We start from the raw sequence: 26,873 nt of genomic DNA, 5'->3' as shown, positions 1-26,873 counted from the left end.
ATCTGGCATTCCTGTATTAAACATTGAACACCCCTACTCTAACCATTCTGAGAAATGCCGGAAGTGGTTCAAATGAGAGTTTTCCTCACAATAAACCCAACAAATGACATATCTCCCAATCAATACCAAGAGTATCATAAAAAAGCTTTTATTATGTCTAATGATTGAAAAATACACAACAGTAAAAAAACAACATTAAATTTTAACGATTTGAGCACTAATTTCGACAGCACAATCTTTGCCATCAGATTCAGCAGGTTCTACTAAAATCTGTGTGAAAGTTCCGCCAGTCATTCCTTTAGCAAGTCTACCAGGATTTATACAAACACATCCGTCTATGTTTTTAATGAAACATTTTAAATCTGATGGCAGTATAGCAATGTCTGGACGCTGAGGTATAGCACCATATTGTTCTGCAGCAATCCAATCAACATTAACGGATTCATTTGATGGGTATAACGGATAAAAACTAAAAAAGCAAAATATTTTATGATTTAAGCAAACTGTGTTCAATAAATATTTCAATGTTCAAGGCAAAATTAGCCGAATTAATTAAAATACCACGAAGCTTACGTGAACTTTTCAAAAGGTTAAGCGACCAAATTGTTATGCCAGGAGGGATGTCATAAACCAAATAATTCACTATAGAAGTAATGGATGGAATACATCTTTTCATTAGTTCTCTATTACCACATTTGCTGCTAAAAGCTCCATTTTGCAGAAAAAATTAAATATACCTTATTCAAGTATAGATACATAAAGTATAACTAAATTCATTTTTCCTTTTCAAACATCAAAAACTCTTTTTAGGTTTTCAATTTTGCAAAGATGATTTATTGATACCATATATTGTTTTGGCCCTAACAGATGTATTAAATGAAGTAAAAACTTAAATAAACACTGATAAAAAATAAAAAAACTGGTTTATTAATATATTGAGAACTGACCACATAACAAAATTGAAATTGTAAAGGGACTTCACGGACACCATGTACTTTCTTTTTACGGTTTTCGCTATTTTTGAAGTCTTATTATCAACTACTATTCTACTGCCTCACAACATAACCATCATAGACGTAAAGTTGCTTATAATCACCTTAATATCACAGTGACAAAAGAAGTTGAAATATATTTAACAACCTTCAAAGATCACTGTGCAATCAAGATGATCATTATTTATTACGCACATCAACAAATAATCACAAAATACCTTTTTTGTTGGAGAATATGTCCAGCTAGTCTACCAAGTCTATCAGATTGTCCCTTTACTTTTGATATTTCTTCACCTCCAAGATGGAATAATATATCATTGGATGTTAACACAATTTTTAATCCATCAACTTCTAATATAGATGGATCACCAACAAAGTGAACGTTCTGAATGGATAAATTGGAAGTTTGTTTAATAACAATTTGATTGCTTTACATTGCCATAGGCCAGTGGTCACCAAAGTGCGGGTCGCGACCCCAAGTTGGGTCGTCTCGAATATTTCGGGGGTCGCCGAATGTCCCGCATTGTATTCTTGTTTTATTTTCCATTATTCTATTGAGTGCATTCTACACTGAGCTAACTAGCACTACATAGCAAGTTTGGATATTCTGAATTACAGTGGTATCTTTTATAATAAGGCTATTGTTTGACGGCAATAATTAAATTCTAACACGAAATCTAGAGAAAAAATTTAGGGAATGAGATTTTACTGTGATTAGTTTTTAGTGGTTTGAATTTTTTTTCCTTGTCAAACTTTGGGGTCACAAGCTTATCATAGGTCAAAATTTTTGAAATGGGGTCGCGTTTCAAAAAGTTTGACGACCACTGCCATAGGCAATGGCCCACTTAACTAAATATTAAACTTACCCTGACGTTTGGGGATGACAAATATGGGGGTTGTGGGTAAACAGGATGACAGCTTGCTTCTTTTGTCGATGATGCAATAACCAGATGGGTGAGTCTGAAAATAAAGTACATCAACATCCTAATTCAGCATTTCTCAAACCGTGTTCCGCAAAACACTGCTGTTACATCAGTTTCAGGGACCTCGTGCCAGTCTGGAAAGCATGTTTACTGGAAAGTTTTCGTGACCGGTCAATATCGTTACCAGCTGGCCTAATTTTTTATTTTTCAAGTTTACAGCAAACTCTTTATTTCATCATAGGCTAAATTTTTTAAAAACCACCCACTCGTCTTACCTTCTAATTTTCACGGTGTATCGCTAACAAAATAAAAAGCGCAGGTGTCCCAGAACAAAAAAAATTTGAGAACACTGGTCCAATTCAAAGGATATCATACACATCATAGGGTTTAGTTTAGCTAATGAAACCAAGGATTATGGCAAAAATGATGTCTCTCATATAACAGGAACACCTACCCTCCAATAGCTTCCACTATGAAATTTAATTTATCTTCAAGAACTTCTTCAAATGGAATCATGATTTTTCCTGACTTCACATGATCATGTTTGTTGTCCAGGATAGGTCCAATCTAAATATATAAAAGAAAACATTTTCTCACTAATCTAATAAATTGAACTTCGCTTCAGTTGGCCATGGATCATGAGTGACTTTTGACACCCCTCACAAAAAATGTCACATCTCTTTGTTCAAACGTGCGAGAAACTTCACCCATGTATCATTGGAAAGCTAGTTTTGACCACTTTCCATTGGTTCCATTACATTTGAACCCACGACGATTGCACCGGCATACTATTGCACCTCTGGAAATTTTTGTTGTTTTACGGATATTTGAACCCATACTAACCCTAACCCATGGGTTTTGTACCGCATATAGATTGAACCCGCGAATATACACATGGGTTCAAATTAGGGATGGGCAATGTAGAATAATTTACTATTCTAGAATATTCTAGAATAGTTAAATCGAATCCAGAATACCGAATCCTATTCTATTTTCATACTTATTCAAATAGAGGGAATTTTCCTGATTGCTGGATTTAGATGTCAAAAAATTATAAATGTATTACTATAAATGTATTATTTATTTGGAAATGTCCTCAACATTGGACTTGATTTGATACTAAACAGGCATTTCCCAGGACAATGAAATTTAAGAATATTACAATGTTTTTGCTTTCAATTGTTCCAAATGTATGTAATCTCTAAATACTGATATGCTAAATTGAGACACGAATAAGAAGCGGTTAAAAACAAAAATAGATATGAAACGGCAATAAATCATTATTTAAGTTAGAGTGTCGAGTGTACTACAACACACCCGCTGAGAATTAATTAGATGCAGGACCAGCGTGTGGCCACTGCAGCCTATTCGACCGGTGTAAAATATTAAATTTAACCACTATCAATTAAAACCAATTTTTTATTTTGTGCGATCAAGACGTGCAAAACAAGGTTTCCGTAAACCCGATTTCGTAGTTAGTTATTAGTTAATATCATCTAAAGAAGAATTCATTCAGTATTATTATCGTTACATATCATTATCTACCCAGACTTGGCCCTACTCAACCTCAATACGTAACTATTTTCGCCAGATGTAGCATCTTTTTTTAAATTTATCGGCGAATAAAATTACTACAGACACTCGATCAAACGTGCGTCTATCTTGAAGGATAGAAACGGACCGAAAGATATGTAATCTTTTGAGAGTGAAATTTAAATGCGACAGATCGTCGTGTTTTGTGATATAACTTTGTATTTCGGAAACTGGTGTAATAAACGTAATAAAACTATTCCTAAATAATATTTGATTTAAATTATTCGCGAGTAATGTTATAACATTTCACGCCTGGCTTTTGGTTTACATGCATCATTTTCTGGGGAAAACTCGCCGGTCGCGGAAAATCATTTACAGTAATGTAAAATGAAGCAAGGCACGCCTGTAAACAATTGAAGATTGTTGCAATCAGATTATCGGAATATCGCCAGTAAGTCGGCACAAATAATTATTATTATTAAACCCTAGCTAGATAGCAAAGCAGGAAAACGCAAAAAATGGTGCAATACCGAGTCTTCGTCGTAAGGTGTACTTCATGACTTCTTGTCCAGAATACGCCGATTGAGATTAGAGTGTTTAATGTTTACCGATTTTACGGGTTCTTTGCGATTAGACAAGTTCAATTAAACGAGAGAAATTTCCACTCGTCTTTAATTGATAAATTAGAAACCCGAAATACAAAAATTGACGCCTGGCGAAAACGCAAAAATGGTGCAATAACGAGTCTTCGCCATGAGATGCACTTCGCCGACTTCCTGTCCAGAATACGCCGATTGAGATTACAGTGTTTGAAGTTTACCAATTTTATGGGTTCTTTCCGAGCGAACGCAAGTCTATTTAAACGAGAGAGATTTCCACGAGAGAAAAACGCTCTTCTTTAATTGATATTTAGAAACCACGAAATGCAAAAACCGACGCATGGCGCCGGAGAGGCGGAAACCGAATCCAGTTATCGGATCCTGTTGGATTCGAATACTTTGGGATTCGAATCCTCCGGATTCGGTATTCTATATTGCCCATCCCTAGTTCAAATGTACGTGGGTTCAAATGTACGGTCACCCTTTCCATTAATTGCTACTAGAGATACAAAGCGCATTTCAGTCTCATTTGAGAAATTCGAAGTTTTCTGACTACTAAATACTTTTGGGGCGTACCAGAATTTGAGTAAAGGGTAAGAAACCTAACTAATTTTTTTTTAACTTACGAGTCGTTTTATAAATGACTGGGAATAAGAGTCAAGTCTATATTTTCTTCGTTATCCAATCATAACTCACATTTGAATGAATTTTGTTAAATAAAACAAATATTCATGTTCAAAAATATATTATTGCACTTACAATGACTGTAACATCCGGCCTAGTGTTTTTCACTATGGTGATCAAATCATGCAAAGGTTCATAGCTTAGACAATCTGAAGTTGTGAATGGTCCAGCTGCAATGAGGAGACTCAATGGGTCTGAAATAAGTATAAAAAACGTCATTAATTTTAATAATGAACTTGGAATACAATTAAGTTGAATAATATATTACCTGATGCGCTCATGTCAATATTTCTTTTATTAGTTTCATCACAATTAGCTGCGTACACTTTAGTTGCAATGAATTTTTTACCAGTTGGGTTGATGCCTTGCATAGCTACAATCTGTAAATAGGATGAAATTCTATGAAACATCAATAAAAAATTTGAAAATAATGAAAAATACAGGTCTCGATCAAACAAGGCCATATACTACAAAACACAAACTCCAAATTCACGATCGGCGATTGGATAATACGAATAAAAAATACTGTGATAAAGGGTTTTGACAAATCTGTATTCACGATGAAAACACTACTGAACAAATGTTCATCAAGTGCAATAAATTCATCTTACATTAGGTAAAACTTTCCTGTCCATTTAATATTACAAAGTAAATATGTAATCAGATCAATTCCCAAATTATTTGATAAATTACGATGCTATATATCAGGGGTGTGCAACCTTTAATAAAGGAGTGCCAGATAACTCGGTAAAACCGCGGGCCGCACCTTTTTTAACATAAGCTTTCTAGTAGTTGGTTAATGATCTTATGACATGCGTTGTTCACCTCACACAAGCCAATCGTATCAGATTAAACTAAAGTAAATACTCGTTTCACGAGCCGCAGACCATTCAAAATTGGCACTTCTCCGCGGGCAGCACAATTTTTCCTTGCGAGTAGACTCCACATCAGAGCTTGTCTAGTGACTCCCTCAGAACAAATATGGGAAAAAACACTTGCCTGTCCTGGAAATAAAGAAAACTCTTCTAATTGGCTCAAATCAATCGCAACATATTTTCCGCTTGAAATTCCTCTATCACCTTGTAATAAAACAGACTGCGAATTCAACCTTCCTACACCTCCGCTAGAATCGCAGCAGATTCTTCCGACGATATGAACAGGTTCTTGGGAATGCATTGAACATGGTGAATAAACATCTATTTCAGAAGAGTTTTGCGATTGTATAGTTTCAGCAGCATTTTCTATCATTTCGTCCAAAACTGAAATTATATAAATAGAAAAATAGAATTATCGGAGTATAAATACTGTGGCATTGCAGAGAAGGCAAAAAAAGCAAATAAATTGCTGTTCCAAATACGTTCTGAAAATACAGAATATTTTACAAACTATATAAACACAGAGCATCCATGTTGTGTACGTTGTCAGACTAGGACAGACAATACATACAAAAAGTCAGTCCACTCTCACGAACGTTGAGGTTGACATTGAATCATCTCAAAAATTAAAACAATTTCCGAGACAAATCATTTGAGAGCCATCCGCATTATTCTACCACTTTTGTAACGCCCAACCAGCATGTATTGAGGCTGACTGAGCTGACTTAAAAGTGGATCATTTATATACAAGGCAATTTACTCATGTGCACTCACTCAGAAAAAGAGAAGACCCATTTGTGGGCAAAGTTACAGGCACTCACTCAGAAGTGAAGAAGACTCATCTTTGAGCAAATTTACTGACAATCACACAAATGTAAGAAAACTAATCTCCAAGCTGAGTAATGCACTCTCACTCATAAACGACCAAAATAATTTGTTTATATAAGATGCTCAATCGCAAAATGACCAAATAATTTGTTCATATAAGATGCTCACTTGCGACTTATGCTTCAAACCACAGAGTTGAAAAATGAACTCACTCAAATAGGTTACAATGAATTCTGTAAATATATTTACCATCAGACAAATCCACCAATTTCTGGAACATATATTTATATGGTTTACTAATATTGCGTTTTTTGTCCACGACAATGGATATTTGTCTTCCCGTTCCTCTATGGTTTGTTATGGACTCGTGACTCGGACCAAAACTATCCAAAACACTACCGGAGTTACTCCGACTCGTATACTTCTGTGACGAGGTTGAGCTGGAATAAAAAATAAGGAATTAATCAGAGCCATGCAAGTAAGAATACTTTGCAAGACACCAACTCAAATCCTTAGGAGATTTGAATGAGAGGTCAACTTTTATCATTATTTTATCTCCTCAATATAGGGATCAATAAATTTTGACTGATTAGAATAGTATTGAATCTGTGCCGATGATGCAAGTGAATTACATAGGAATTCAATAACCATGCCAGAAAAATTCGGTCTTAACCTATGCTGTAGTAGTCGGGGTTGTGTCTTGTTAGTAGATAAAGCAGGGTGGGGGACGATTTGGGGGCCAGGGGTCAAAACTTTTGCCTTTTGCCCACCTAGACTGGCGGGCTATGTAAGTGTGACGTAAAAAAGTTACATTTTATTACTAATATTTACAGTGTTACAAAAGCAAAAGTGGAAAACAATAGGTCTTTATCGTATTCAAAGTCGTGAGTCAAAATTTTTGCCAATCAAAATCGAGAGGCAGGGTCATATTTTATATGACTCAGATTTGAGGTGGGTATAAGTTTAAAGCCTTGTCTGATCACCAGTATAAAGCATTCTTTGTATGATACAGATTTGAGAATATTTACCCAGGTGAGAATGAAGAGGGCGAAAATACAGCTGGACTCGCTGAAATATTATCAGTAGGCTTCGTCTTAATGGCAGATTTTGGTGTCATATTTTGAGTTCGTTTTTGTTTAGTATTGACTCGATTTGGAGTTCCGTAAGCGCTTAATAAATCATTTTCCTCTACATCTTCTGAAGTTGAACTATCGTGCAATGACGCAATATTATCCGCAGTGTATAATACCAAAGGGTTTCGTTTCCGATTGGATGCAGGTGTCGAACTGTTCTTTGAACGATTTTTCCCAACTGTTTTCTTGAGAAACAAAATATATTACTGAAAAAAATTTGTTTAAAATTACTCGTTCAATAAATTTTTTTTTTAAATTGATTCAGATAAAAAAAAAAAGGGGACAATGAATTCAACAATCTACAACAGTACAATGCTGCTCGCAGTCTTTTGAGTGAGTACGGTACAAATTAATGCAGTTTTATTAACCTAATCTAAAATTTAATCTTGACCATAATACAGTAATATAGATATTTACATGATAAATAACTCAACAGCAAGCAGACTACCATAAACATAGCCTACTTAACAAAGTAATACCTCAAGAAGAAGTTTATCAAGATTTTCAATGCTCAGCTTACATCCATGTGTACTTTGATAAGCCAGCCATTCATTTACGATTGAATCTGCATCATAGTTGAACAATGTTGCAATTTCAAGCACTGGGATAAGAAAATCGATAAACACATTAAACAGCGTCGTTGATGGCAATTAAACAAAAAATATTCTTTAGAATTTCACTCACTTTTTTCTAATGTGCCATCATCTTGAACGTTTATATCAAATATAGACAAGCTCTCTTTCACGTCATCTGCTGTTGTGTCAGCCATAATTTAAAGTCGGAGTATTGGGGAATGTTTTGCCCAACCGCTACACTTTCAACAAACCACTAACTTCAACATGAAGCAGTCAAGAGATAAAACAAACCATAACCATCGCCACGCCGACCCATATGCCTGTGCACTGCGGACCCAAAGGCGGGAAAACAAGAAAGAATGAGGTGCGTCGACTCAACTCAACAGTGTTGCCAGATCCTCAACGAGCTCGAGATGGCACAATCGGTAAGTTTATACATAAGTTTATACATTTCCCAATTAGAAATTCAGTCAGAGCGAAGTTTTTACGTCTATACCCTAATTTTTTCAAAGTAAATACAAATAAATTTAATACAAAATTTCTGATGCCCTGGCGCGTATTGATTTTTACGTCGCAGAGGGTTAGCTATCTTGCATACAAGATGGGAATAAAGTTCAGTAACTGATACTGCAGAATGTAAATTAAAAATTCCTATAATAAATCGGTTCTGGTAATTGAAACCTTTTCAGAAAGGCTGTTCCACTAAATACGCTCACCCCATGCATACACGTATATATCTTTCGGCCGGCGGCCATGCTAATTTATGAAACTAATATAGAATCAGACATTGCTATGATGAGTGAATAAATATGAACTCATCTGACAGCGTTGGGCATCGGTCTCCATGATTGAATGAATCTTAATAATGCCACCCGCACCGTCGCACTGTTCTTGTCAACTTTTCATTTGAAAGATGAAAGTATTATCGTGTTATATAGGTAGCCTATAGGTATCAATTTATTTGACTCCATGAACGGGAAAAACAAACAAAAACGTAAAACACCTATAAATGATTATAGAAGAGCAAACAAAACGGCAAAACCTGGTTTTGCTTTTATCGAATTACATTCACTTATTTCATGCACCATGTATATTGAGTAAACAAACTAATTAACGAACAGACTAATAACAGTCGATAAACGAATTAATCGCATTTAATTAATGTGTTCTAAAAAACGATGCCTGGATGTTTAAAACCTGCAAATTTAACGGCGTTGTCAACAGAAGTGGTACGTATACGTATACACTTCGTCATGTAGGAGGTTCAATCATCGTAGTTCAGACGGCTCGCGGGCCGAAATCGCCCGCCTGATGCTGCCTTAACCAAATGTTGATGTTTTAGTTGAAAATTGCCCAGGGAATTTGTTGAGATTGCGGTTAAATTTAGTTTTGGCACGAGGCTTATCGCTTTCCATTGTTGCTTTTGTAACACTGTTCATAAAATGTAACATTTTAGATCATACCTACATGGCCCGCCAGTCTAGGTGGACAAAATTTGGCCCCTGATCCAAAAACCGTGCTCACCCCTGGGCAATCCATAACATCTAATGCCCTACATATTTGAAACAGCGGCCAAAACCCGCGATTAGGCCAACTTATGGATCTTCCTTTTCTGTCCCGCAGTTTAAACGACATCCTAGTGTGCAAACTGAAAAAAGCAAAATCTCAGGCAAATCTTGTGCTGATTGTATATAATATATGATGATGTACCATGTTATTGTCGATAAATTCGTATATTTTGTTTCATAAAATGAGCAAATTACAACAGGTATGGTGAGAGTGTGTAAATTAAGCAAAAATTAATTTGTTCCTTAAAAGTATGAATCGCAGTGACATGGGTATATAGATAAAGTGGATAAATCAGCAAGAAATAATTGCATATAACCCAATATAACAAATAAATTATTATGCTATGAATAAGTTGAGAAAACATGATAATTTGATGAACTTCAATCTTCAGTTTTCATGCATTGCTTTGAATAGTCTTCATAAGCAATACGAATATCGCCCACAGAATCCTGAAATTCTTTCAGGGGACACATATACTTCATCCATCGTCCAACAGGCTGTTCTTCTCCATTGTACAGCATCCGAACAAAGTAACTTGGTTCTTTTCCTGAAGCATTATTTTTGCGATGCAACTCGATGATAACATTTCCAGCATATGGTGGCCAATGAGCATACCTTATACCAAGAGCACTAAGTAGCGGTATCAAGGTTGTGTCGTGGCCAGAATAAAGATGCATTTTGATATTCGATGAGTCTTTGCCCTCTGACCTCACTTCTATGTTGTTCATTAATATATCGACAAAAGGCCCAATCGCCAGCTTCAAAGATCTTTCCCTGTTGGAAAGTAATTAAATAAGAATTTTCCACTCTAAATAAGTTACCATACCGTTTCAAGCTTACAAGCGTTTCAAATTACCCATGAATAGAAATACAATCGAAAGTTACACAGTTGCAAAAGGCCGCAGTTTCAGATTTTATCAGTCATCACATAAAAGCCATTGTTTGTAATTGATAAGAAAAGCCATACCATGTGAACAATGTGGGAAATCAATAAAAACAACACATCATTACCTATTATTGGTGGATGAGGCCAATATTTAAATCGTCTACCTGACATTCTCTTCTCCAACAAACGCAGTATGCATGATTTTCATTGCACCTTCTTCCACTATATCTCGTGTTTTCAAGCTAAGTTTGCTTCCAACAGATGGCTTGTTATGAGCTTCTTCAACAGCAATATTGTCTCTTATCGATACCAAATCAGCTGTGTCTTTATCGGAAATACTTAGAGGTTTTCGAACCATTTCTTGCTTCAAACAAAACAAAATTCATGTAAAAATGCCATGTTCATCATCAAACTAGGGATTAGGCCTGTCCTGTATAGTCTTCCAAAATTCTAAATATTTGGTTGCAAAAATCACCCACAAAATAAATATAAAATTTGATGTTTTTAATTGTCAAAAACTTAACAAAGGGTCATTTCACAATTAAGATTTATAACTCATATGTAACAAGGTTCTAATACTGCCTTATATAACAGTTGTGTTATTTTATTTTCAAAAGTTTTCCAATGCTAGATAATTGAAAAATTATACGAAAAGACATAGCCATTTCCAACTTACGATTGCAGATACGCCAGGTATTTTCTCAGGATGTGACCATGCCCATCTTGTTAGAAGACGCAGATAGTGACAGGTATAATAATTTGGATACATTATTTCTTCATTTGGTGGTGTGACATGAATTTGAAGAACATCGCTTCCAGATTTACCTGAAAATATCCCTGTGATAAAAAAACAAAAGATATTAAATTGTGCATACATGTGTGCGAAGTTGCAACTCTTTGCATGTATGTATACATACAACCACAGCGACATTATATAAAATTACAATAGAAAAAGTAAGAAATGAAAGATAACTACACACATAAATGAAAAAAAAACCTGCCTCCTTGTATTAATATTTTTGTAGAAAATTGCCAAATTAAATACCAAATTAGTAAACAGGTGTGAAGGTGTGAAATGTAAAAAATAAATTCGTTGAAGGATATCGCGAAGCTGATTATAATAAGAGTCTCCTGATTCCAGATTGGACCAAGTTGGATGTATGAAAAGGTGGGCTTGACCGCTCCACTCGCCACTTTGAAGCCAAAACTGGCTTGTTTTTTTTTTAACTAAAAGCACATAAAAAAATTAAAGCTATTTTTTACCCCGAAATTTTTAAAGTGTTTCAACAATGCAAGAGAGTCATGGAATAGAACATTCATAAAAAGCAGTAAAATCATTATAATTCTACAACATTGAATTGACTATTAAATTATATTAGCTGTATTTTTGAATGAAACCAAGTTTGTCCGTCTTATACTTTTATATACTTTTGGGTTATTCAAATACAATAAATCATAAATGGAAAAAGACTTTTAACAAAGATTACTTAGGTGCCACACAATTTTATATCCAAATGTACAGAATCGTATTTACCTGCCAGAACACATCTTGCAGACATAATTGTCCTTTCAATATTTGTAGATCTGGTGTAAATTTCGTTTAACAGGCCTGAGTATGATGAAGACAAAAACCTTTCATCTTCCAAGTAACGTTTTTTAAGATACAGTCCCAATTGATACATCTGGTCTGCTCCGACATGGGTCAATTGACCAGGCAAACAGCCCCCTTCCAATTTACCCCTGTGCTTGTACGATTCTTCAAATGGACTCTCAGGAAGACTGGAGGAGAAGGTTACTAATTCGTAAGGGATGACGGTTTTTGAAGCATGTTCTAGTAAGCTTTCATCGTATCGTACTGTAGGAATGTACGATGGTATATGTAATGGTGTCCTTGCTCCATGACGGAATATAACTTGGACATGAACCAATTCATATTCTTTTTGTGCGGCCACTAGCTTTTTGCCCTGATATCCAACCACAGCACATGAAACAGCAGCAGAAGCACCCAAAACTATTTTCGTTAAATTCATAACGCTGTATATTTGTAATTAATGACTGCATGAGATGCAATTAAGAGTATCGATTGTTACTGAAAGTGACCATTAAAAAATTTTCCCTATCCTAATGAAGCGCTTGCTTAAAATACAATAATATTGTTCTAAAATCGTGCTCAAGTTTTTAGGCATTATTTCCAATATACAGATATGTGCATTTGAAAAACTATCTCATCTGATGAGATTAAGATGACAGAATAAAATGGGAAAATAACGATGCCGTTTGAATGCATGTACAAGCACTGCAGGACGTTGCCAATAGCTGAATAGTGCAGAGTTTGCAGGTGTGGTTGGTAAATAAGTTCGAGTTCTTGGTGTCAGAGTGCACCGATACCGTAACCTAGTTATACAGTAACAAGCAGCAATCCCTTCTGGTTAATACCGTACATTATTGTCTTATATAATCTTTTTAATTATTTTTTAAATGGATCCACAATGTGGATTATTCAATATGTAAATAATAAATAAATGAAATATAAATAAAGATATATTGTGTACCGTAAGTGAACAAACATATATACCAGTAAGTGACTTATGCCTGTATGCTGCTGCACCTCTACTAACAAAACGTTGTTAGTCACATGCCTACACGGAAATGCAGAATGGTTCACACTGGCAGACATGTGATCCACCTTATAGGTGCATCAGCTGCGCACGGCATCAGCAACGAAAACAACAAATACCGTACTTCCTTTGATATCGACCGGTCAAATTTAAATGCAAATTACAGTTTCTTGTATTACATGTATAGGACAAGGTAACACTAACACAGGTGAATTTCTCCCTTCTGCCGGCAAGTGGTTTCGTAATCGCCAACTTGCCAATAAAAATTTCCCAAATAACCCGCAACTGAAAATTGCGCCATGTCTCAACTAGTCGTTGGTTTAATGATTAATTTGTTCTGTAAACACAAAAGTGGATAAAATAATGGGTACACAGTACCCAATCCAGCCGCATTTCATCTTTTTGGACACGTAGTGGACATAGCGATCATGTTGTTGTTCTTAGTCTTGTTGTTCTTTGAAACGTTTTGAAGAAATCGCTTCTCTGTTTGATTACTGGACCAATTGCTTTAAAATTTTCAGTGGTTAAGGGTAGAATTTTCCTCCAGAAGGCTATTACTTTTTTTTTTGCTACGACTTCATCAAAATTATGTGGATCTACGTGTCCATATATTTGAGCATAGCTCTCTTGTATTCTAATTTATTTTTTACGTGTTTATTTTTTGGTTACCATATAATTTATTTATCTAAAGCTTCTCTTTTTTTCTAATTTTATTAATGCCATGTGGTTGTGTGTGTATGTGCGAGTGTGAATGATTTGATTCAATAGTTTTAGGTGAGTGAACACATACCACTTCTTTTTGGCAATACGATACCTTGCATCTTATATTCTGTACGTTTTGAACCTTGTCCAAGGTTTTGTTTACACTCCTGATTTCATAATCATTTTTTATTAATTTGTTTTATCAATCATTTTATCGCCTTTTTGCTGATTAGGGGGTCGAAATAAACTTATCTTATCTGAACGCAAACTAAGGAATTGCAACGATTGTGTCTGGCAGAAATATATAACCAGAATACAATCACTACAAGAATAAAAAATACACAATGTTATTCGACTGGGGAGAGCGATACGTTCACCAGAGTCAGCTCCTCCGTTTTCACTATTTAGGTTCACAGATGATATATGTAAATGATAAAAAGGCTACTACTTGGATGGTTGACTAGATTTACCGAGTATTTTCGTGTTTGGCTATAAATATAGACACATATTTGTTTTGAAAACTCCGTAATACACAAAAATGAAGAATGGTTGAAGCCAGTGGCGGCGCGTGGTCATTTTGACAACCGGGGCAAGCTACTGCGGGACCAAGTCACCCCCATCTACGGGGACAGGATGAGCGCTGTAAGTTCTCCATCATTTTATGAGTATAAAAACCATTCCATCGGTAACAACCAATCGGCAAAAGCGACAATTTTTAACGATAAGAAAGTGTCTTTAAAACCGGTCCAAGTCAAGGGATTAATAAATATAGACATAGTGAAACATTTGAAACCTCTTTCAAAAGGAAAGGCAATATTTACCCAGATAAATACAATGACATATTAACAGAAACTTCGGGAAAGCCGACAAAACCTAAAATAAGGTTCAAAACGTTACTATGAAGAAAGGAAAGGTAATGCAAAGATAAGGACATGCGTCGCTCACTCATAGATATATATGCTGCTAGACTTCTACTGCTTGAACATATATGCAACACGCCGCGGTTTCTTGGAAGCAAAATGCTCAATAACGCGCTGATTAAAGTCATGCATCCCAGCAATAACGTCTCTGTGAATGGATAAAACAGCGAAGGAATTTAATCTATCTTGCTTCATTGCGTTTCTGAGATACGTTTTAATACGCTTCAGTGTGAATGTTCGCTCTGCGTCGGCGGAAGAAATAGGCGTCGTAAAAATGATGTCCAGAAATTTTGCAGACGCCGCAAAGGTAGTTACTAGAGTATTATCTATGAGGAACCCATAGAGCGCGCAAGTTGATGTGATGTTCAAAAAAGTTTGATTGGTGTATATACATCGCAATTCATTTTCCAATTTACCCACGTTTATCATGGGGTAAAATTTGGAGACAGTAGCCAACAAATGGATGGGAAATTGACGTGCAAATTTTGAAAAATTTTTGGGGTTCACCAAAGAGAACGCGGCAAGGTGTTCAGTGCGCAGACGATCGCCTATTTGATCCACCAGAATGTCACAGCATTCCTTTGCAGACAAAATCAAACGCTGCGTCGTTTGCCCGTGGCGTAAAGAAGCACTCCATGTGTCGTCGTATTTTATTGTTTCCCGGATACGAGATACAGCATCGCAGAAGTCTGAAATACACGACTGCACAGACGCTCCATCCATTAGCCTTGACTGCAATGCGCCGTATAATACATCCACGTGATAGAATATTGTGGAGAAAAAATGAAAACTCACCATCTTCTAGCAGACGCTTTAGACCTGCCGCCTCCCTCACAGAGCGTTCGTCCCAAACCGGAGAGCTCTGAATGCCATTGAAACTAATTACGGACACGCCCTGCACCACGCGTGATTGGAAGTTCCAACGTGTTGGTGCACAAGCTGGGAGACGGCGGCTACATATCTGGCGAAGGAGGTCAGAGCGCTTCGGCGAAACGGAAAAAAATGAAGAAAACCCCGAAACATTTGCAAAAAATATACGGACGAGAGGGGTATCAAGACACATATTTTTAATAACGAGGTTAAATTGGTGTGCATAACAATGTAAAAAATGCGCACGAGGAAAACTCTCTTTTATATAAACTTGAACACCATGTTTCGACCCACTCATGACTGCCGCGCCGTCATAAGTTTGAGCTATCAATTTTGACTTCGCGTTGTAAGGCTGTAACACTTCTTTCAGTACAGCCGATATCCCGCAAGCCGTGCGATCAACGATTGGTACAAAGCTGTGAAATCTCTCGGTAGGTTTACCATTTTTTACAAACCGAAAAATCACAGCCAGCTGGGAAACGCACGTGTTGTCAGTTGTCTCGTCAGACTGAATCGAAAGGAACTGGCAATTCTCAATTTCCAGAGCCAAATGTTGTAAATAAATTTTATACATTGAGTCGAGCAAATCATTTTGGATATTCTTAGATGTCCCTTTCGAAACAGTTGCGGCATCAAGATGATCTCTCAATACTGTATCTAGGGATGCGGTGTATTCCACCATATCCAAAAATACCCCTCTATTAGAAGAGCCCGTTCATCGTGCCCACGGAGGGACAGCTCGTGACAACCAATGAACTTCAAAACATCTATCAATCGACCGAGAACATGGCGGGTTTTCTCGACGTTTTGGTTGTGCCGACGAATAGAAACCGCGCGTCCTTCATCCAACTGTGCTGCAATATTAACATTTCCGAATGTTCGGTATTTTACTGCATTGTCCAGATGCTCCATAGAAGATTGATGATCCCTGGCACGCTCGGAAAGATGTTTAAGATCTCTAAAACCAAATTTACACCAACGTGAGTCACGGGCGGTAGCAAAAAGTAGGCAATAAAAACAAAAAAGTGCATTTTTGTCCTCGCTGTAACACAACCATTCGTGTTTTTTATACCAAGTTTCTGCGCAGAATGTACGCCGACGCTTTCCTCCGTCATGGGATTGTTCCAGTGAACAATTTTTTGGTTGATAGGGCCCAAGACGTTGTACCTCTAATTTTTGTTCCAGCGGCAGCTGCGAAAACGGAGTGCGAAGTAGTACATCAACCTTATTCATTATGAGGTCTAAGGCTAAGAAATGCGAAGCCGGAAAGAAGTGAGGAGCTCAAAAGGAATGTGGAAAATCGAAAGCAAATGGACTAAAGGTCTCTAACTGATTCAAATAGCGAAACAAGCGACAAAAACGAAGGCGAGGAAATTATCAACTCTTCAAGCAACCAACGAACGAGAAGGAATGCGAGAATATGTCAACACGTTGTCGTAAGAAACCTCGGCATTGTGTCGTCATAATTTCGGGGCTAGCCCCGATCGGCCCTGATGATTTAGTAAAAGAAACAGAAAACAAACGAGACAAACGCGGCGAGTGGAAGATAAAAGAGAGAATACGATATACAATGAGCAACCGGGGCAAAATCGGCGTCGCCCCGTCGACGTTCGGCGAAGGCTTTGCGAGCGAAAAATGAACCATGTCGGGAGAATATGGCTAGTGTAGACAGTCTGTGCAACCGATATTGAGGTATTTTCCGAATATTTTTTATTATACCGAAAAAACAACCGGGGCATTGCCCCGGTTGACACGCCGCCACTGGTTGAAGCATACATTAGCATTGTAGGTTATAGATCAGGGTTCGGCTCCCACAAGGTCCATCACCTAACCATTATTGGATTATTTTTTTTTCTTATTGATGACCATCTAGTTACTGATATGACAACTCAACATCTTATGAATTGAGTTGTCAGGACATTGATGTCACACCAAAGAATTTTAGTGGAAAACAACAGCCAATAACATATCAACGGAAGTCTGCAAGCGGCTTAGAACAAGTGATAAAGTAATTGTGAAAACGGTTCATACATGCATGAAGAACGATATATATATTTGATTCGGTAATTGGTATCAAGCAAGCAACCAGTAATAATTTTAAGTCCAGTCTAATTCCCTCTGCATATACAATTTTACACTACGACAAACGTAAACAAACGAAATGCAACTAAAATCTGGAAATGAGTTTGAAAGCAGTTTAATGTATATATTTATAGTTTAATCGCAAATGTAACAAATCCGAGAGACAATCTTTAGGTAATGACTGATGTAAAATTGGCACGGCAATGAACGACACAAAGAATGTACGATAATGTCGGCCAATTGCCTCACAGAGAATGAATGCTCACAGATTCACATATTTATTTTCATCGTGCATGAAACATCGTACCGATACACTAAAAATATATATATATAAAAAACAACTTCGCCACGTAATAGTGCCACATCAACACACACTTTCGTTACATAACCGTCCGAACAAAAGAAGACGAAATTCGTTTGTCCCATTTCTAATTTTACTTTAGTTTGTATATGTTTACTGCTTAATATCCTTTCAAGGATAGTATTGACAGAAGTTTTAAGGATTGTATTCCGTATATCGTCGAAAACTACAATAAAATTATATATATATATAGAGGATTTGGATCGGGGCTCCAGAAGTATGCGCACCAGCGAGATTATTCATACTTCTGGTTTGTGCTGAGTCATTCCAATCATGTTATTAGTCAGGTGAGTAAAACTTTAAGCTGATGACTCATTAGCATAGTTTGGCTGATATTATTTGTGTACTAATTTCTCTTTTATATCTAGTTCATTAAATTCAACATTTTCCCGGGTATTGGAACTTTACATAAAATAACTTCCGGGTTAGGGGTTTGCCAAAGTTTTATCCCGGTTTCTCTTAAATTTCCGGGCTGGATCGAAATTGTTTTTGCTCTTTTGCGAGTTCGAGGTCTTTGAATGTTCGTTAGATGAATATACCCTCTAGCCATTGGCTTTAATCCCTTCTTTAATATCGACTCCACATTCTTCGAGCGGGTTAGGTGATACAGAGTTTCATTTTCCTTGTATTCTTGATAATTAGGTGTCTGTCCCTTGGAGTGTCCATAAGAGGCGGTTAATCCGTCTTTATTCAAGGTTACCCGTTCGCTGTCTTCCATGATCTCTTCCAAGGTCTCTACTTCATATATCTTTCCTGTCCGGATTAACAGCATTTCTTGCAACCGAGGCCACGGATGAAGTCCCCCTCTTGCATAAGGGCACTCCTCATGTCTACAATGCTTTACCAGAATTCGCTGTATCTTATTTATTTCAGCAGTTTCGGGTGAAATCAGTTCCGCCGCCCAAACACCTGGTTCATCTTCTCCAGCTGCCAGTTCCATCCAGTAGGATCTTGACAACCCATCCGATGTAAAAACTTCATTCGTGCTCAAGTGTATTATTCGTTCAATCTGAAAACCCGATAAGTGATTAAGCCACCTTTGGATTAACATTTTGGGCGAAGGATTCTTGGGTTGCTCTTTCATCCGCTTCAGCAGGCCATAAACTCCCGTATTATCTGTTATTACCGTAAACGGTATCCCATATAAAATAGATTGCCATTTATCAACAGTTTCCTTGAGCGCTTTTAACTCCTTAGTGCAAGGATCATAGCACCTAGCTGCCGCTGTGAGCCATTTTTTGCTATAAAATGCTATAGGGTATACACTTTTGAATGGTGGTTCCTCACCCCGCTCAGTATGAAACATCACTGCTCCGAACCCGTTTTCAGATGCATCCGTTTCTACATACAGTGGTAACTCCGGATTTACATGATATAGTACCTGAGTCTTGTCCAGCTGACTTCTGGCAACCTTATAATCACTCAGGAGCTCTTCCGTCCATAACACAGGTGTTAGTCTCCCTCGCGTTGCCGGTACCTTTCCTGTCAACGCATCAAATTTAGCTAATTTTAAGCTCAATTTAGGTATGTGTTCCGAAATATATCTTAGGGCACCTATCCATCCCCTTAGCTCATAAATATTTCTAGGGGGTGTTAATTCTTTAAGAGCTCGAATTCTCTCAGGTTGTACCTCAATTTGTTTTCCCGTCAGGGTGGCCCCAAGAAGATTTATTTTACGTTTTCCAATAAAACATTTATTAATACTCAGGGTAAGTCTCATCTTTGCCAATTGCTCAAATGTCATGTGTAGGAGAATCATGTGATCTTCTACCGATTTGGTACTCAGGAACACGTCATCTATATAGGCGTCTATCGGCGTCGCCCTCGACTCGTCATCTCGACCTTTGTCACTCATATATCGTCTGTATCGATCCGTTATCGGTTTAACAATGCATTCTTGCATATTTGCTGACCAAATTTCGACGGCGTTTCGTAATCCCATCGGCATTCGTCTCCACCTTAGATGTTCGCCCTTGATAGCTATTCCCAAGTACTGTTTGGAACACGGCGTTACTTCCAAATGGTAGTAAGCTTTCTTTAAATCGAGCAGAGTTAATACCTCTCTACCTCGCGCCATCTGTTTTATATCAGGTACCAACGGCGGCGAGATATTGACTTCTTTTATCACCGCGTTCAAAGGTTGTAGATTCTGTACCACTCTCCACGCTTGCTTCCATCCATCTTCCTGTCTTTGGCGTTCATTCATTTTCTGAGGTACCACGAATATTGCCAGTTTCCATTCCGCAAATCCAACCTCGATTACCCCCAAATCCAGGAAATTTTGTACTGCTTCTTCGAGAGCTTCCATTTGCCCTTTACCTTTTAAATTATATGGTCCTGAAACAAATGGTTTTATATTGGGGTCTTTTAATTCAACTTTGCACGGATACTTAAGGGCTTGGGGCTTCTTCAGGTTGCCCCTTAAGTCCCCCAGTGTTTTAGAATAGGGTTCATAAACCACTTTCCACTCTTCTTCGGTGATTATTGTATTTTCTTTATCATTTTCATCAGGCGACACATACCTTTCTCGTGCTAAGGCTACCGCTTCCGCACTTAACAGACGTAGTTCCGTTCTTACTGCTTCGGCTGATCCTTCCTTTAACACATAGTCGCCTACTAGAGTTTTATTGACCCACTTCATTCTTTCATCCGGTACACTTATGACAGGCGATTTCGCTGCAGTCGATAAATCGCTGAAATTACCCAGGCATGGGTCCTGAGACCCCCCGTTTCGCTTGGGCTCGAGCTTAGGGTTTTCTTGAGTCCGCTCTGAAGCGTCGACTTCTTGAGTTTGCCCGGAGACACCAACTCTTTCCCCTTCTCGATTTATAGTGGCCCTGTTCAATTTATTTGACCCTTGGCCGCTAACGTCAGTGGCCCTGTTCAATTTGTTTGACCCTTGGCCTTTAACGTCATAATTGAAATACTTTCCCCGGTTTCTTACACTCAGGGGGAATCCATTCAGATTGGGGATTCCTAATATTTCATTGTACCGTGGCTCCCATAGGTCCACCTGGGGGTCGTCACTCCCAGATAAATCTACGGCCATGACTAGATCGCTCAGATGTGAAGACGGGTTTTCCAGCTCTGTCGTAACGGATTTTAAGGCCATTACTCTTTCTATCCATGCAAAACCAACTATGTTTAGTGGTACGCCTTTCCCTGTTGCAAATGGAATTTGCGTCCCTTCTATATTAATCGTTATTAGAGAGTCAACTTCAGACGTTCCCCCAATGCCCCTTAGTTTCATATTCAGGTTTTTTCTGGTCACCCAACTTTGCGGATAAGCCCTTTTTGCTGTTTCTATAGTCATTAGGTTTGGAATTGAACCTGTATCAGCCAAATAGGCCGCTCCCGTATTTTGGTCAACTAGGTACATCAATTTATCACCAAAAATATCCGAGAAATTACTGCTTTCTTGATCAAATTCTCCGAATAATGTAAACAAAGGTAGATTAAAATTATTTAAAGTTTTCATAATGTTTTTATAAGTCTTCATTTCCGGGAGCTGACTTAATGTCGCATTTGCTGAGAGTCCCGCCAGCTCCCTATACCGTTTCCCGCCACGTCCAGGCCTTGTTGGACTTGGGGTTGTGTCCAGTGTGTTGGTACTGGTCTTTGTTTGTTTCTTGGTTCAGCTGTCACAGGTGGCCTCCATTGATTCCTGTTCAGCCAGTGTGTTTTGTCTCTTTCCTTGGGCCTAGTTCCGAAATAATCTTCACATAAATTGGCCCTTTCCACTAGGGGGGGAGACCCTTGCGTTGCGAAATAATCGTCTAATTCTTTCACCCCTTTCAGCCTGAGGCCTAATGGGTTATGACCTCCCAAAAAGGCTCCCCAATTGGCAATATTCTCTTCTCTCACATGATCAGGCAATGGCCGTGCCCTTTCTTTAATTCCCCATTGTCCCCCGTCATTTTTAGCTAAAACTTTATCACTTAGCCATAATATTGCTTTAACCACACAGTTTTTTGAGAGGTGGCCCGGTGCTTTACACAAATAACAAACAGCCAATGATTGCCCGTTAGTAGGTGTTGTGTACAGTCCCAAGGGTGCAAATATGTTAGCATTAGCCAAGAAATCATATGACGAACCTTCTCGCTCTGCAATCTGTAAGGCCTCTTCAGAATTGCTAGGAGTCGTCTCTCTTCCAACTGGTGGTTGTTGTCTGCTTGATGTTGGGCGAGTTCCTTCATTGAGTGCCCTGGGCTCACTTCTTTGTGACGTGAAATTACCCCTTGCAGCTTGTTTTTCTTTACCTCTCCTTGGTGCATCCCTCATCCATGGTTTGTCAGTTGTTCGTGTAGTTCTGGCTGGATTTCTCCTCGGTTGTTCGATAGGTTCTTGCCTCCTTGGTACGGGAGGCGGTCTGCTTGGCTCTCGCATCCTCCTTTCTAGGGCTCTTTGCACTTCTTCGCTAACTCCATCTATGGGATACGTTGGTAGAGCATTTTTTATTGCAGTTAGGTCAGGGTGTATGTTGTAGACGTTCACGGGTGGGGTGCTGGTTGCCATTACCTGAGCCGGTGGATTACAACTTCCCCCTTTTCTTTCAAGTCCTCTTGAACTGTCTGTCGCCTGTTTATCGAGATCTTCCGAGTTCCAGAATTGCTCTAGTTCTTCAGCAAGGGTCTGCCAATCATAATGTTCTTTCCCTTGCAATAGTAGTCGAAGCGAGAGAGGGAGTTTTGCGCGGAGAATTCTGAATAGCCTTATACCATCTTGGTCATTTAGTATTGGGCTAGTGAATGGAATATCCATTTCTCTCAATGCTCGATGGATAGCCTGGATGGGCCTTTGTTTCCAAGTATATGCACTGGCGAATCTGTTTATCACCCTTTCGTTATTTACAATTCCTTGAGGGTTTGATAACGCCAATAACTTCATTATCTCTGTCCAGCTGGGGTTGGGTTCATTAAAAAACTCCGCAATCTGGTCTGCATCCCCTATTCTGCCAGCCTGCCTTAACTTTTCTTGCATGGCATTGGACAAGATTCGGTCGGCTATCGTGTTGCCTTCTCCATGTGGAATAAATCTCATAGAATCCTCCATGAATCTAAGGATATGCGTTTCCGCTGGATTCTTCATCACCGCCATCATTTCGTTCACATTCCAGGGTTTGGAAGGCGCTGGTGTGACATCAGAATCAAAACTATCCAAGGATAGCCTTCGGGCTAACGGTCGCTGTCGTGGAGTGGCGTCAGGCGCCGGTACCACTATATCAGGACTTCTTATCTCGGCCTCCTGGTATCCCTTGGATCCGGTGTATCCAGGAAGAGGTTTGTTAGTCTCTGCTAGCCACCAATTGTTCATAAATCTTTCGTGGTCTCGTTCTTCTGATCGGCTAAATCCCGGCGTCGGGAAGATTGGTTTTGGTATCAACATTGCTCGTTGAGATGGTAGTAACTTTACTCCTCCAGGGTTTTCTCCTGGTGTCGTGAGCAATCTCCCGCTCTTCACTCTCCCATCTTTCACCACGTCAACCCCTTGCACGCCCACCACCGGATAAGCTACCGTCTTTCCTTCCAGTTTCGGGTAGACTTTCTTTATCGTTTGGTGGTCTAATCCCTTTTCTATTAAGATGACGGGGCCCTCAGGAATCTCTGGGTCTCTCGCCATTGACTCGAGTTGTTGGTCAGATGCTCTTTTTTTTGCAACTGTTCTGTATTCAGGCGGGCTTTCATCGTCTATCGGGGCCGTCGGCATTAGATCAGCCGCAGGCGTTATTACGTACACCGGTTGTTCTATTTTTCTGCTTTCAGGTAGAACTTCCCCTTGCCTTTTGCCCAGTTCGAACTCCCTTTTCAGGACTTGGTCGAATTCTTCTATTGTTACCTTGGAACCCGCTTTAGTAGCGGCCTTTTCCATGGACTTTAGGTCACCCGTCGCCGTTTTAAGCTCAGCTTGAGCAGTTTTTAACTCTTTTTGAGTTTTAGGAATTTCTTTCTTTATCTGGGTAAATAGTTTTTGTTTTGTTGCTAAGTCTTGTTGCAACTTGTCTTTTGTTGTTTTAACCTCTTCGTGTCTTTTTTGAGTTTCTTTTAGTACTTTGATTTTGTCCTGTAATCTTTTTTCATCTTTGTTAAGTCTAGAGGCCCCCCTTTTTAACCATGATAACGGCATGTTTAAATACTTGATAGATTACTTAGTTTAGTTAATTTTTGTCTGTGAAAAATATAAACTATTAATTCCTGTAAAGGTTTAAATAGTTAACTCCTGTAAAAGAATTCAAATACTTTATTCATGGAAAACCTGGGAAATGTTTAATGGTTAGTTCCTGTAAGAAATTTTAGCAATTCGTTCTTGTAAGCTTGGAAAAACGTTAAGTATTAGTTTTGTAAATGCTTAAATAACTATTCCTTCAAACAAGTCATTATATTGACTTCCTGAACAAGCAGTCTCCTGCATTTACTAGTATTATCATAATTCGCCTTGTTACGTTTTACCAATTTTTAAGTCTCTCTAATGCATCCGTTATCAATTCACTTAATTCTACTTGCTCTTTGTCCAGCTCATAACAAACTAACTATTTATTTAAACAAGTAATAATTAGAGGTTACTCAAGGTTTGGGTCTCCTTGTCTTCTTGCCTAATCGTACTTCAACGGGCTGTATCAACAGGTCATTTTAGACCTGTCGAATCGTTGCCGCTTATTTTTTCCGATTCAGGCTGGATCTGGAAGGAATGTGGGCGCAAGTACTTACTGCACCCTCCCCCAGACAGAGTATTATCTTCTATACTTCTTTGCCTTTTTTCCCCCTTTTTCCTCTTCCAATTCCCTCTTGCTTCCTCTCTTTGTCACGTGCTGGATTCGTTACTGGAACAATGAAAGTAAGGTCAATATTTGCGTTTAAATTTGTTCCTAACCTATCCCTTCTCAAAGAAAATGTTCTGATTAGAGCTTTTTTTGCGCGTGACTTGCTTGCGTATTCCTATTCATATGTTTAAAAATACTTAACTTTTTCGGATTCTTCCAATTATTCTGAGTTCCTCAAGTCCCTTTTACTCTTCGATCTTTCGAGTTCCTCGAGAATCGTCTGGAGAATCTCTATCCCTCCTCCTTCTAAAAGAGAAGACCAATCCGCTGCCACCAATCTGTGAGGAAGTTGTGCAGAATCTCTTTTGCTCAGGTTGTCTCTCGAGATCTTCAAAAGGCCTAAATTCAAAGTCAATGATTTACACAAGTCCTCCTAGGGTCCCCTTATTCTCGTCAAGTATTTTTAAATTTTGCTTTATTTTATTTTTCAACGAATCCTATTATAATAACGATACTTATACAAAACCGTCCGATTAGACTTCCATCTAAATCTGTAGCTTCTTTCGATCTCTTCTATTTGAACATCTTCCTACTTTAGCCCCAGATTGGGCATCCAATCAGATCTTTGCAATTTTTTTAACTTATCATTCATATAATTAAACCTTAATACAACCAAATACTCCAATAAGTTCATTTATAAAAATAAACATATACTATTCACATATTATTTTGGCATCCAATCAGTTTCAGTATAGTCGATCGAAAATTTTTTCAAGGTTTCAAGAAATAACCCAATTTGCCAAAGTCCACAAATATCATTCTTGATACCCCTACACATTATATATGCATTCATTTTTCGTCCACTATCCTGTTCATATGATAAATACATTTCAAAAATACAATCTCACTTTGACGTTATATACAATATATCGTATAACAACTGCATATATTAAATAATACATGAATATACCGTGTCTCATTCGCGCATATTCTGAATATATCGTGTCTCGTTCGCATATATCCATTTTGTACTTTTTCCATATCCATTTTGTCAAATTAATTGGTCTACGAATCTTATGGAGGGTAGGACCCTACGAGTGCTCCTCTATACGTCAAGACCAATTTGAGATTTAATTTCTCAAATACGTTTCGTTCTCTTAATTTGGATAGCGTTCTTCATTCGATGGCAAAACATATCATTCAAATATATCAATCTTATAGTATTGGTTAATAATAAGGTTTTTCACGTCTCATTTTATAATTTTTTTGTTAGGATTTTAATGTACAGGGTGAGACGTGCACCAATATAGTCAGATTAGGTATCTGGGTATAACTTGAATGAAAGCAAGACACAATTACAAAGAAAATATACGACTTAATAAGCATAAGCATATGAGAAGACTTAACAACTTCCTTATTAATTTTCTCTGTTTCATATATATATACATATCGGCTTATCACTCAAATAAGTTGAGTGTCCTTTCTTAACTTTGCTCTCTGATACGAGAATGCGGCTTCTCATCTGAATAAGTCAGATGTCCGCTTCTTAACTTTGATCTCTGATACGAGAATGCGGCTTCTCATCTGAATAAGTCAAACGTCCGCTTCTCAATAAAACACAATACGACATTCTCCTTCTTGAGTACATGTCAATAAACAAATAGTTCGACATCAAAATATGTATAGTACTCTCCTTTCAGAGTTCATAGACGATCTACCTTATCGTCATCGTACAATAATTGTCTTTTTTGGATGGTCGTAATATATTTCTTTAGTCACGGTTGGTTATTCGTTTTCAAACGGCATTACTCTGTCTTGTACTGTTTGAATCGTTGAATGATTATCTTGAAGGATCGTCCATTGTCGTGTCTTTCATTAGAGGTGGTTTCATTGTTTTTAGGACCTCGAACAGTTGATCACACGTGTAGGTAATTTTATAATGTTTAGCAACAGCTTTTGCAAAATC

The 26,873-nt window shown here is 38.0% G+C and overlaps 3 protein-coding genes across 4 annotated transcripts; all 3 read right to left on the bottom strand.

The window, feature by feature from the left end:
- Positions 1-136: 136 nt before the first annotated feature.
- LOC120334024 (DNA polymerase alpha subunit B-like) lies at positions 137-8,572 on the bottom strand. The gene is made up of 11 exons (XM_039401466.2): positions 8,252-8,572; positions 8,047-8,168; positions 7,463-7,752; positions 6,684-6,874; positions 5,731-5,990; positions 5,000-5,111; positions 4,807-4,925; positions 2,370-2,482; positions 1,859-1,952; positions 1,211-1,377; positions 137-469 (listed from the first exon to the last, which is right to left on the bottom strand). Exons 1-11 carry the CDS (start codon positions 8,334-8,336, stop codon positions 196-198), a joined length of 1,827 nt encoding a protein of 608 aa, XP_039257400.2. The 5' UTR covers positions 8,337-8,572; the 3' UTR covers positions 137-195.
- Positions 8,573-9,856: 1,284 nt separating this feature from the next.
- On the bottom strand, positions 9,857-12,672 carry LOC120334025 (lysophosphatidic acid phosphatase type 6-like). Its single transcript, XM_039401467.2, has 4 exons — positions 12,132-12,672; positions 11,274-11,434; positions 10,762-10,961; positions 9,857-10,485 (listed from the first exon to the last, which is right to left on the bottom strand). The coding sequence occupies exons 1-4, from the start codon at positions 12,625-12,627 to the stop codon at positions 10,092-10,094; spliced, it is 1,251 nt and encodes a 416-aa protein (XP_039257401.2). The 5' UTR covers positions 12,628-12,672; the 3' UTR covers positions 9,857-10,091.
- An 8,990-nt stretch (positions 12,673-21,662) lies between these two features.
- LOC144432391 (uncharacterized) lies at positions 21,663-25,543 on the bottom strand. Of its 2 annotated transcripts, none has more exons than XM_078120425.1 (2): positions 25,429-25,543; positions 21,663-25,306 (listed from the first exon to the last, which is right to left on the bottom strand). In XM_078120425.1, exon 2 carries the CDS (start codon positions 24,271-24,273, stop codon positions 21,664-21,666), a length of 2,610 nt encoding a protein of 869 aa, XP_077976551.1. In that variant the 5' UTR covers positions 24,274-25,306; positions 25,429-25,543; the 3' UTR covers position 21,663. The 2 variants fall into 2 exon arrangements, with proteins under 2 accessions (XP_077976551.1, XP_077976550.1); XM_078120424.1 differs by having other exon boundaries at positions 21,663-24,967; positions 25,110-25,435.
- Between the last annotated feature and the right edge of the window lie 1,330 nt (positions 25,544-26,873).

This window comes from Styela clava, chromosome 15, assembly GCF_964204865.1.
Source record: "Styela clava chromosome 15, kaStyClav1.hap1.2, whole genome shotgun sequence".
Taxonomy (NCBI): Eukaryota; Metazoa; Chordata; class Ascidiacea; order Stolidobranchia; family Styelidae; genus Styela; species Styela clava.
This window is presented reverse-complemented; position numbering and strand designations above follow the sequence as displayed.